Source organism: Nanorana parkeri, unplaced genomic scaffold (genome assembly GCF_000935625.1).
Source record: "Nanorana parkeri isolate BGI_ZX_2015 unplaced genomic scaffold, ASM93562v1 scaffold1939, whole genome shotgun sequence".
NCBI classification, from domain to species: domain Eukaryota; kingdom Metazoa; phylum Chordata; class Amphibia; order Anura; family Dicroglossidae; genus Nanorana; species Nanorana parkeri.
Window position 1 is genome coordinate 212,293 of NW_017308207.1, and position 12,284 is coordinate 224,576.

The 12,284-nt window shown below is 42.6% G+C and overlaps 1 protein-coding gene across 1 annotated transcript; it reads left to right on the forward strand.

Moving 5' to 3' along the window:
• Window positions 1-5,004: 5,004 nt before the first annotated feature.
• On the forward strand, window positions 5,005-12,124 carry LOC108800153 (60S acidic ribosomal protein P2-like). The gene is made up of 5 exons (XM_018572105.1): window positions 5,005-5,094; window positions 6,535-6,658; window positions 7,566-7,614; window positions 8,882-8,974; window positions 12,016-12,124. The coding sequence occupies exons 2-5, from the start codon at window positions 6,536-6,538 to the stop codon at window positions 12,087-12,089; spliced, it is 339 nt and encodes a 112-aa protein (XP_018427607.1). The 5' UTR covers window positions 5,005-5,094; window position 6,535; the 3' UTR covers window positions 12,090-12,124.
• Window positions 12,125-12,284: the final 160 nt, after the last annotated feature.

Genomic DNA, 12,284 nt, shown 5'->3' on the forward strand with positions numbered 1-12,284 from the left:
GGAAGCAATATGCGAAACGCATAGGGACTGGATACATGGAACTCCCTACTGAATACAATGTCTAACAAGATGAATTGGAACTAGGATGCAATTTGTTTTTTAATGTCTGCTTAATAATGTTATTTGATTTAGATTGTATTCAATGAAATGTATACATGGTTTTATGCTGTATATGTGTAAAATAAATATATTTTTTATATCAACTGAATCAAGTGTTGGTGTTATACCTCTACAAAAAACCCAATTTTTGTCTATATGTTGTTTCAAATGGTTTAACCTGAAGGTGGAGAGGTTGCACCCGGAGACCACTGAGGCAATAAGTCACTACTGTACTGCCATACTGTGGTAGTCGGGCAGCATTAAAGGGTAAGTTCACTTTCCCAGGTAATTTTGGAAAATGGAATTACCCGCTCAAATCTGGCCCCTACACACGCCCTTTTCTACCACCGCCATCTTAGATCAGTAACAGATGAGCCTGAGGGAACGGAGTTCTGATATAGAGGGAGTAATGGACGTACTTTCTTTCTATCGACATACATTCAGCCTACAGGAAGCACCACCCTGCTGCTGCTCCTGCTTATGAAGCACCTTTGTGGACTATCAGGTCTCCAGTCTTGTTCCACTGCCCACCACAATGACTTGGTCACCTATGGAAGCCTGGGACCCTCATCAGCACTAGCTGCTTGGGTTTGTTAATAACCAAGGCCTTGACTCCCTTTGGGCCTAGTTATTTTCCGAAACATAGTACATGATGTCATTTCAAAGACACACAGAGGAAAATACTGCTGCAATGGGTGACTTTATCGGAGTCTTCTACAGCTCTGCTGCATGCGGCTGAGACCTCCCATGTCCACTTCAGACTTGTTGGGGTGTGCACAATTAATGGTGCAATCTACCCATAGAGGATCTAAGAGCACTCTGGTGCCATCCACAGAAGAGTCTTATTTTCAACCTACTGGGCCTCCATCTGAGATGCCAAACAAAACCTGACAGGAGTTTTAACCCTTTCCTACTTTGGTTAAACTGTTTTGGCTTTATATACACTTTAGCTGCCACCCTCTCTTGTTCAACATACATTTATGTTTGCTCCCACTGGGAGCAAAGATATGCAACCTGTACATTTAGATATAGGGAGCATCTGAGTCACTCACCTTCTTTCCACCTAACAGCACTGATGCTTGTTGATTGGCCGCTGCAGCACTCAGCATTTTCACAACCAGCACAGACAGGTGAGAAAAGTTTGGAGCCTAAACAAGTCTTCCTCTTATCTCTCCCAATGGGGGGCAAAGGAGCAAAAGAACAACAAAAGGTAGGGTGTTTTGGGTTGAACTCAAAAGGACATACATCTTTTATTCAGCCTCAAAATGTAACAATATTATTGGTACAAAGTTTTCTACCATGCGCCAAGTAAGATTTCACATATCATTAGAGTCCTTTGATTATTTCTACTACATCAGTAGATTAACTCATAGTTTATGTCTAGGGGTGTTTGAGAAAAGGACTTGTATTTACCTGATCCCCACTCCCCCGGCACTCAGTGCTCACCTCTCTCCCCTTCAGCTCATGTGCTGTCCCTTGGTCTCCCCACATATAATGCAGTACTATGGGCCCTTCATTATATGTGATGACTTCAGTGGGTCTCCAACCACTGGTGTGGGAGGGCAAAAGAGGCCAGGTGTTGGTCTTGCAGCAAGTGGGAGCGGGGATCAGGTAAGTAAAAGTGCTTTACAAAAAGGTCTCCTAGACAAAAATGAGCAGCTTTGCTAGGGTAGCGTTTCTTTATCTTGCAATGGAAGAAAAAACTGCAATTGCCCAACCCAATGCCAGTCTCCGCAGAATTTGATGTAAACGGGCATGTGTCTGTTTACATCAGAATACCCCCAATCCAGCACGATCTGGTCCGGCGAAATTAAACACTGTTCTGTTTGTTTTTCCTGGAGGCAGGGGTAACCAGGTGTAAACGGACGATCATCCGTTCACAGACGGCTGCCCATAGACTTGCATTGGCCATCTGATCGGGTCCGCCTGAAAAACTGACAGACGGACCTGATCTGAGCGGCCGTGTAAAAGGTGCCTTACACTAGTATGGGTGCTTACAATAGTAAGATGTATATGTATATATAGATAGATATATATCTATCTATAGATATATATAAAAAAGGGGGAGTACAAAAGTATTGTTTACATTTGCTGGTTATGTAGTATACTCCCATTTTTCTAAAACCCCAAAAAATAACACTAGCAAAATTTAGAAACCCTCCAAACAGGCTTCCTAATATTTACAGCTGAACTACACACAAACAGCTAAATACACAGATGGAATGCATAAATTGTAGTGATGAGCCTGGGCTTGGTGTAAATCCTGTTTGCCAGAGTTCGCCCAAGCCCACTCGACATTATGCCTCCCCCCGTGTGTACGGATGTGTGCGGATGTTTGCATGACGGCGCATGATCATAGCGGCATGCATCCCCTGTTTAAACAACACTCAAGCACTGAGCCAGTTGCTGTGTGGTCATCAGCTCATAGCTGCGTTCCTGCGTATGAACCCGGCCTGCGACCCTTGGACTTTGCTTCTTGCCTCCTGTCTGGTACCTCGTGATTTTGCTTATCTGTGTATGACCCTGGCATATGCTTCTATCTGTGTATGACCCTGGCATATGCTTCTGCCCATCGCTTCGGTACTGCTGCTACTGTGCTCTCCTGTGTATGACCTCGGCTCACGACTCTGCTTCCAGCCATCCATCTAGTTCCTGGTTATCCTGCTGCCTTGTGTCTTCACGTCTGATCTACCTATGGCACAGCGCTCCCTGGCTCCTGCTTCCTGAGGTTCTCAAAGTCATCCAATCCCGGCAGACTTGTCGTGGATGCTCAAGAGCGTGGAAGCAGCAGTCATCTGCACAGACCTCGTGTCCAGCTGTCAGCACAGGCTTCTCTGCCACTCTACAGCAATACACTCTCTGTCTCCATCTTCAGAGGTGTGGGACAAGAGGTGCACAGTTAGATCCTTGCCTACTTGGTCTTCAGTCAGGTACACGACAGTTGGTCATAGTTTTGAGTAGGCTTGGAACTAGGTTTCCACGAAGCTCCAGCTCATCTCTATATGGGAGCTGTGTTACCTGCCAATTGGTTTGTGATTCTACTCATCCAGTTTTGAGATTTAAAACAGCACAGCCAGGCGGATGAGATCACTTCTTTGTTACTTATAGGTCCCATTCACTTCTATCCAATCCAACATGGTGCCTTATACATTTACATGAGTTAAAGGAGAACTATGAGGTGAGTGCTTTTCACTCATCCTCAGTTCTAGCCGACCTGTGACAATGAGACTCACAGGTCGGCTCAGCTCGCGGTATACTGAGCTTAGGGTGATGGGAGAACGCTAGTTTTTGTCCTCCCATTACCCTAAGGAGAACTATGGGTAAAAGCCCTAACCCCATAGTTCTCCTTTAAGGGATCTCTTTTATTTAAATGTGCTGCCAACGAACCATACCGAAAATCAGACACACACACCATTTTCGCTAACACAGTGCACCATTACACGTAGATAATCACAGACTTGCACTGGGCCATAGCTCTGTGTATTGAGAGGAGTTGGGAAATTTTTAGTGTACTTGAATTTTATGAAACACAGTGGTATTCCTACTGACTGGACAGAGCAGTAGGAGACTGTTGAGGTCTTCTCGCTGCTCTCTTCTTTTAACATCTTGTAACTTGTCAGTACACCTGCATGAACCATACCCAATTGGTTCCAAGTAACATCTCTCCCCCTCTCAGTCTGAGTTCTGTTGTACAGGAGATTGCCGATACAAAGTTAAATTCAGGTATTTTAGACACATGTAATAAATACAGTGCTGCATTCATATCTGCCTGGAGTTTAACTTTGGTATAGTGCAGCGGAGCCTGGGATACATGATGGAAGGGCAGAACTTTCTATCATCACAGAAAGTTGGCTAAGGAAGTGCAAACACTTCAAACTGCTATGGCAGTGTTTAAAGGCCCTACCGATGAATGGCATAGGTAAGTGGAAGCAAAAAGGTTTAAGTAGTATTAAACTCTAAAAAAAATAAAAATAAGTGAAATAATGAATCCAGAATATACATTAAAGTATTTCTGGCTCCAACTCTCTCAGCTTCCCTGAACTTCCAGTCCAGTACAAGATCACAAGGTACATAGTACCAGTCTCCAGCAGCTGTCCATCTACTAGCTTTCAGATGGCTAGCCTAAAACAAGATATCAGGACCAGTGCTCAGGGTACCAGCTGATTCTGGATGAAACTAACACATTTAAATATCAAGGAGCAGCATCCATTGTAAGTGATTTCATTAGCATTTAAAATAGTTTTAAAAACTTTCAACTTTATTATCCCTTTAATGCAAGTTTAGAACATAGTTAATCCCCAAACCCCATCCTCTTCCCTCTCTCTGAAGTGTGAGTACTCCCAGCCCTAACATGGCATAAATCAGTACATTTACTAAGTACCTGCATTGTCTCAGCTTCCATACACTTCTGTATCGGCCGTGCACGCTCTGCCATCCCAGGTGGACACGTACGGCGCCATAGCAGAGTTACATGTTGCCCTTGTTTAGCACACTGTCCCCACATCTAATGACAAGCAGCATTCATCAATCCACTTCTTTGCTTACAAACTAACATGCACAACTGCGCATGCGTGGTGCCCTCATTCTACCCAGCCACTAGCATCAAACGTCACCTGTCTGTCCTAACCACCAATCACAGCCCTCTTCACAAGCACAGCGATAGTTCCGGGATTCGTTCTGCGCATGCCCTGCAGGTCATTCAACATCCTGTAGCACGCAGGGAAGGCGCATGCGCATTACCCATCAAAAGCGCCTTTAGTAACCTACTTGTTATTATTAAGCCCAAATCACATAATTATATTCATATCTTATATTAAACGGTATTTACTGGTAGTTATATGCACGTTTAGTGTGGTTTTAATGAGAAATTTGAGGTTGACCTTTGAACTCGCTGGCCCTTGATTCTTTACGCTGGAAACCCCGTAGCTCTCTCTTTCCCTTTCGGAGCCGGAGATCAGGAGCGTGCACATCGTTTCGTGTCTCTACAGACTTAAAGTGAGTTGAGTAGAGGACAAATAGATCGGATTTTCTCTACATACATATTGTGAGGGCAGAATCCTCCCCATATACTGAGCGGATAGGCCATTGATAATGTGATAGAAGGTTTATCAGTGGCGCTTCACTGAGCCATGAGGGGGGGATGGCAGCATGTGTTACAATAAATACTGGTCACTGGTATTTCATACAGTCCGTGTTATGTATAGACGCAGAAATGAGTCTGTGTACAACTTAATATTAGCAGACTGGGAACGTCTGGGGGGTTTAATAAAGATAAATTTTATATACACGCACGCGCTACTTTTTCTATTGTAAATGTCCCTAACAATGCCATTACCCAAGTTCTATGTGTTTGTTGTACCAGCCATGTTCAATCACATTAAGGCCTCATTCACACGACTTTTGCCCACTCTCAAAATAACAAAAAGAAAAGCTGAACATATGTCTTAGGGTCCCGTTCACACTGGGGCTGTGCGTCATGGGAACGCTCATTTCTGCATGTTTGTGGGACTTTTTCCTGCATTTGGCGTTTGTCCCCATTGGGTCCCTGGATGCATGGCAACTGCAGATTTGGTGACATGCAGTCCATGTTTTTCTCTGGGCGTTTGTGTGCGGGGAAAAATATTTGCTCTGCCATGTATGGGGTACCAATATCTAGTAATGGCAACGCAAGCGCATTCCACGGGCGGTGGATGGCTGCTGAAGCAAGGAATAAGGTAAGTATTACAGCTTGTTCCTTTTTATCCCTATACTTACAGCATTTAACCCTTACAGTGTGAGGCCCCACTACATCGGTGTTATTTCTCCCTTTTTTTTCATGCCTGAAGTTGGGTTGTAAGGTTCTTTTTTCAGTATAGCTTAAAATATATATGCACATTTTTTAGTTTTTTCAGAATTCAGTCCTCACTTCAAACTTAGTGACCCTATTAAAAATACATGCAATTACCTGAACTATTAACAAAAATGTATTTTATTCGTGTATCACTCAGCTGTAGATCCTCAAATCATCTCTGAATTGGTGCTGACACTGTCCTTCCTTCTGGAGGGTGGCTACTTTTGTGCCCTATGGTCTGTGTGTGTGTTGTAAAGTAGCCAACACTACAAGATCGCTCCTGTGATAGACTGCAATCACGAGAGTGAGCTTGGAGTGATGGCTACTTTACAACACACACAGGGACCATGGGGAACAAAAGTAGCCACCCTCCAGAAGGAAGGATGGTATCAGCAAAATTCAGAGATAATTTGATTGGCACACGAGTGATAAACAAGTTGTGTTAATAGTTAAGGTACCTGAATGCATTTTTAGGGTTTAACTCTTGAGTTTAGGGTCACTTTTAAGATGCAATAATTACCTGATGTATTAATCACTTTGAAGGGGAAAAGTGTGCACTTCTATAAAAGTACAGTATAAATAACGTCTGTTTCTTGTAATTGCAGAATGCGTTACATGGCCGCTTACCTGCTTGCCACCCTTGGTGGTAACAGCAGCCCCTCAGCAAAAGATATCAAGAAAATCCTATCCAGTGTAGGAATTGATGCTGATGAAGAGCGCCTAGGCAAGGTGAATAAATACTAGCTGACTTCTGATTTGTTTTGCAATAAAGCATTTGCTTAGTAATGGTGTGGATGTTCTAAATCTGATAGAGGTATTGTTGTCTCTTATTGCTGCATAAAAGCAATATATATATGTTACACTATACATTCAAGTACCTTTTACTGTTGACAAAAATGTATCTTGTGTATCGCTCAGCTGTAGATCCTCAAATCATCTCTGATTTTCCCATAACGTCTTCCAGGACAGCATCAAGAGATGGTATCTCCTCCCCCAAACACAGGAAACGCATCACACAATAGCTTTAAAAGGTCCACCTCTTCTCCAGTTTCGCAGTCTTTGTGTTTCCTCGGTCAAACGGGAACGCGTCGCGAAGAACGTTAGTGGAGCCTCCATGTGGTGATGTTGCCCTGGAAGGTTTCTTTTCTTTAAGACCAGATCTGTCTAAACTTTTTTTTACTGGGGGCAGATCTGCTTGGGTAGTTGTCCTACCTTATTATTGTGGCCACCAGTTACTCCTCCTTGTAGTGACAGGGGGTATGCTGGATCCTCTTTTTTTCAGTGCCCAGTGAGGGCCAGGACTGGAGGGACGGAGTCCCCTTGGCTGGGTTGTGGGGAGCGGCTGACCGCCGATTAGAGGGGTCCGTTTGTTCCGATTGGCCTCAGGAAGTGTTCCACAGCCAGACCGGGTGACGCTGTCCATCCTTCTGGAGGGTGGCTGATTTGAGGATCTACAGCCGAGTGATATACAAATAAGATACATTTTTGTTAATAGTTCAGGTACTTGAATGCATTTTTAAGATTTCACTCCTAAGTTTAGTGTCACTTTAACTGCAATTCTGAACAGTGTTTTTTGACAGTGGTTACCTGTTCTATTGCTTAAAATGTAACCTCACTTTGCATTTTTTCCTTAAAGGTTATATCTGAACTTGATGGAAAAAATGTTGACGACCTTATCAATTCCGGTTAGTATGCTTGTTCAATGACTAATATCATACCGCTATGTTTGAGCGATACACTTAATACAGAAATGTTGCAGCTATTGGCAGTAAGAAGTAATACTCCTTAAGTTGTCATCTTGATATGCCTGGCATTAAGTTGATGATGTGGGAAACAAAATCTAAAGTTCAGAATCACTACTCCACAATGTTGCTATTTCTTGTTGCTATTTCTTGGTATCCTCATGAAAGCTATTGAAACATACATGTCACCACCACCCCACCCTCAGCTGCTTCCATTCATCTGTCAATTATCTACTAACACTCAGCGATCACTGAGTGTTTGTGCTTGCTCTCCTCTCTGACACGCTGTCACAGGAGGCTGATCGAGCGGAGCAGGGAGGTGAGCTCAGCCTCCTGTGACAGCGCTGGCTGTCTCCGCCCACACACACTGCTCTCCCGGACTGTGAGGCGGCTGAGCGCTGTGGGAGGAGAGACGTCCTGCAGCGCTCGGCCGGCTGTCACTTTATTTTCTCCACACTGGGACACAGAGCAGCGCCCAGCAGGGATGCGCCGATGTATCGGCTGAAACATGGCTCTTTCGGCATTATGGCATAAGTGCAATTTTCGGCTGATATATCGGTGCATCCCTAGTGTGAATGGTGGCCCCTTAATTCCATTTTGGTATATTTAGCTGTGCACACATGATTACCTATTAGCCTGAGTTTGCTGAGCCAAGCTTCCTGACACCTTTCTGGTGGTTGAAGTGCTATGTATTGCATCAAAGAATATTCGTTTACACAGCCTGTTGCAAAATACAGCAAGGTCAGTCAGGAGAGAGGGGAAAGACAGCAAAGAGAGACAGCCAGGAGAAAAAACGAGGATTGACAGCCAAGAGAACAAAGAGACAGCCAGGAGAAAAAAACGAGGAATGACGGCCGAGAGAGCGGGGGAGGTTTTTTTTCGTTGGTAGATCTCATGTAGTTCGTCATTTGAAAAGTAGATCTTAACACACAAATTGTGGGCACCCCTGCTGTAAGGGCTTCTCTGCCTCTGAAAAATTCAGTATCTTGGTAAAGCATCTTGGATTTTTGTTGGCTGTACAGCTACCTACAAGTTTTTTTTCCTTCATTAAAATATTATTATACAGGATTTATATAGCGCCAACAGTTTGCACAGCGCTTTACAATATAGGGAAGACATTACAATACAAATCAAGACAAGATGGTAAGGAGGGCCCTGTCCCTGAGGGCTTACAATCTAAAATTGTGTGCATTTTTTCTTCTCTCTCCAGGCCTTTCAAAACTGTGTTCAGTACCATCTGGGGGTGCCGTATCTGCTGCTCCTTCATCGGCTCCAGCCGCTGGTGGTAAAGCTCCTGCACCAGGTAATCACTGAATGTTTTTCCTGTGAATATGCATGTAACCACCTAACCCCACATCTGCTATAGTTGCATACATGTACATGTTTTTAGTGTGTTGTAAAACATTTGATCTACAAAGCACTAGGATTAGTCAATGGCACTTTCCCAGTGGCGGTAGGAAGGTAATGTATCCTAAATAAACAGACCTGCATAGCCTTTAGGCTCGGCTCCTGCCAACACGCAGTGAAAACTTTACTACGTGCTCATGTGTATAGAGACATTCAACTTAATGCTTCTTAAAGAGTATCTAAACCAAGAGCAACATGTTTAAATATAGTTTACCAGTCCATACATGTGGCGGCCGCATGGTTTTTTCTTTACCATGTATTTCCACTTTTGCAGTCAAACTTTGAGGGGAAAACCCCTCTAGATGTTTGTGGTCCTATTCACACAGCATAAAGAAAAATAATTTGAAAAAAAAATATTTACCTTTTTTTGAGATGTTTTGTTAAAGCAGGCAAAATGGCCCATTCCAGGTTTTTGAGGATAGTTTCTCTCACGTATTTTTAACGCCTCAGACCCCTTACGGCCCCTCCTAACAATGCAAAGAAACTTGAGCAAGTAGAAATGTTAACCCGTAAAAGCAGTTTAAACTGCAAGAAGCATGTTTTATATATTTTATTTATCTTATGCTATGTGAATGGGAACATGTAACAAACAGGTGTTATCCTTTGGCTGCAAAAGCTGGAACGTTTTTATTTTCCTTAACTTCCATCTATGATCCTGCAAGTAACACTTTTGTCCAAAGGTGGCCAATCATTCCCTTTACTGTGACTGTGGAGAAACCGTATTGACACCATGGGACAGGAAGTGTTACTGAACACGTCCTTATCTCCACTACATAGGAGGAAGTGTTATGTAGTCCAGAACAAGGAATAATAACATGAGAATGCAGCAATGTATACAAAATCAGCTCAAAGATTTATGACATTATCATTTTCCCCCAGAGGTGCTGGGCCCATAGGGTGTCTTCTTTTAAAGTGCTGTGTGGTCTTGGCATAAGTGCTTGTGAACTTGGCCTGTGGTTTATTTAGAAGTGTTTTTCTATTTATCTGGTAGTAATACCATACACTTATTGCTGCTACTTCACATAGCTCTGAGACAAATATGTGGTTTAGAAATGCAGCTCTGAGACTATTGGTGCTCACTGAATGCCAGCCTGCCTGCATAAAACCGATTTGGCTTTGAGATGTTTTCCACCATCTGCCCTCAGAAACCCAATAAAAAGCTGAGTGGTTAAAGGTATTTTGTTAAATCTAGTGATCAGATAGGGTTCTGAGCAGAGCCTTGCCATTCACTAATGAGGGGACAAATATGACTTTTCTTTCTGTCTAAAAGTGGAAAGTCCTTTATACAGTGAGGAAAATAATGATTTGATCCCCTGCAGATTTTGTAAGTTTGCCCACTTACAAAGAAATTAAAGGTCTATAATTTTTATCAGAGGTGTATTTTATATGATGGAGACAGAAGATAAAACCAAACATCCAGAAAAAAAACACATGACACAAATGTTATAAATTGAGTTGCAGTTCAGTGAGTAAAATAAGTATTTGATCCCCTACCAACCAACAATAATTCTGGCTCCCACATACTGGCTTTGTGGTACACAGATTAGTCCTGTCAATTTAAGAAGGTGCTCCTAACGACATCTCATTATGTATATAAGACATCTGTCCACAGAATCTTCCATTCAAACCTCACCACCATAGGCAAGACAAAAGATCTGTCAAAGGACGTTAGAGACAAGATTGTAGACTTGCACAAGGCTGGGGTGGGCTACAAGACTATCGGCAAGAAGCTTGATGAGAAAGAAACAACTGTTGGAGCGATTATTTGCAAATGGAAGGAATACAAAATAACCATCAGTCGCCCTCGGTCTGGAGCTCCATGTAAGGATGATCATGAGAAAAGTGAGGGATCAGCCCAGAACTACATGGGAGGAGCTTGTGAATGATCTCAAGGCAGTTGGGACCACAGTCACCAAACAAACCAATGCTAACACAATACACCGCCATGGATTGAGATCCTGCAGCGCCCGCAAGGTCCCCCTTCTCAAGAAGGCTCATCTACAGGCCTTTCCAATGAACATCTAAATGATTCAGAGAAAGTACTGCGATCAGATGAGACCAAAATTGAGCTCTTTGGCATTAACTCGACTCGCTGTGTTTTGACGGAAGCAAAATGCTGACTATGACCCTAAGAACACCATCCCTACAGTCAAGCATTGAGGTGGAAACATTATGCTTTGGGGGTGTTCTCTGCTTAAAGGTACAGGCCGACTGTGCCGCATGGACGGGGCCATGTATTGTAAAATCTTGGATGAGAACCTCCTTCCCTTAATCAGAACACTGAAGATGGGTCTTTCAGCTTGACAATGACCCAAAACATACTGTCAAGGCAACAAAGCAGTGGCTCAAGAAGAAGCACATTAAGGTCATGGAGTGGCCTAGCCAGTCTCCAGACCTCAATCCTATAAAAAATGTATGGAGAGAGCTGAAACTGAGTTGCCAAGCGACAGCCAAGAAACCTTGAAAAGATCTGTAGTGGACCAAAATCCCTCCTGAGATGTGTGCAAACCTGGTAACCAACTACAAGAAAGACTTACCTCTGTGCTTGCTATCAAGGGTTTCCACCAAGTACGAAGTCCATGTTTTGCTTGGGGATCAAATACTTATTTTACTCACTGAACTGCAACTCAATTTATAACATTTGTATTGTGTGTTTTCTGGATTTTTGGTTAATATTCTGTCTCTATTATTTAAAATACACCTGTGATAAAAATTATAGACCTTTCATTGCTTTGGGCAAACTTACAAAATCTGCAGGGGATCAAATAATTATTTGCCACACTATCTCTACAAAATTATATTGTGTACGTTTTTATCTGGCATAAGGTAATATTTTTTTTTATTAAGGAATCTAAAATGATTTATCTGACTTTAAAGTATAGTTAGTTTGAGGAGTTGGGGTACATCATTTTCAAGATACGCTTTTTACCTTTTCAGCTGAAAAGAAAGAAGAAGAAAAGGAAGAATCTGAAGAGTCTGATGAAGACATGGGATTTGGGCTCTTCGATTAAATGCTTTATTGTAACTTAATAAATGTTCCATCAGACTGGTTTGCCTTTTATGCTTTCTACTGAACTAGGGATGTGCTTAACTACTGGTGCATATCTGAATTAAAATTAGGGCTGAATTACAAAGTATAGTGTAAAGAAATATTGGTGCAGGTAATTTCGTTATTTTTATATGAAATAAGAAAATGATGCATTGGC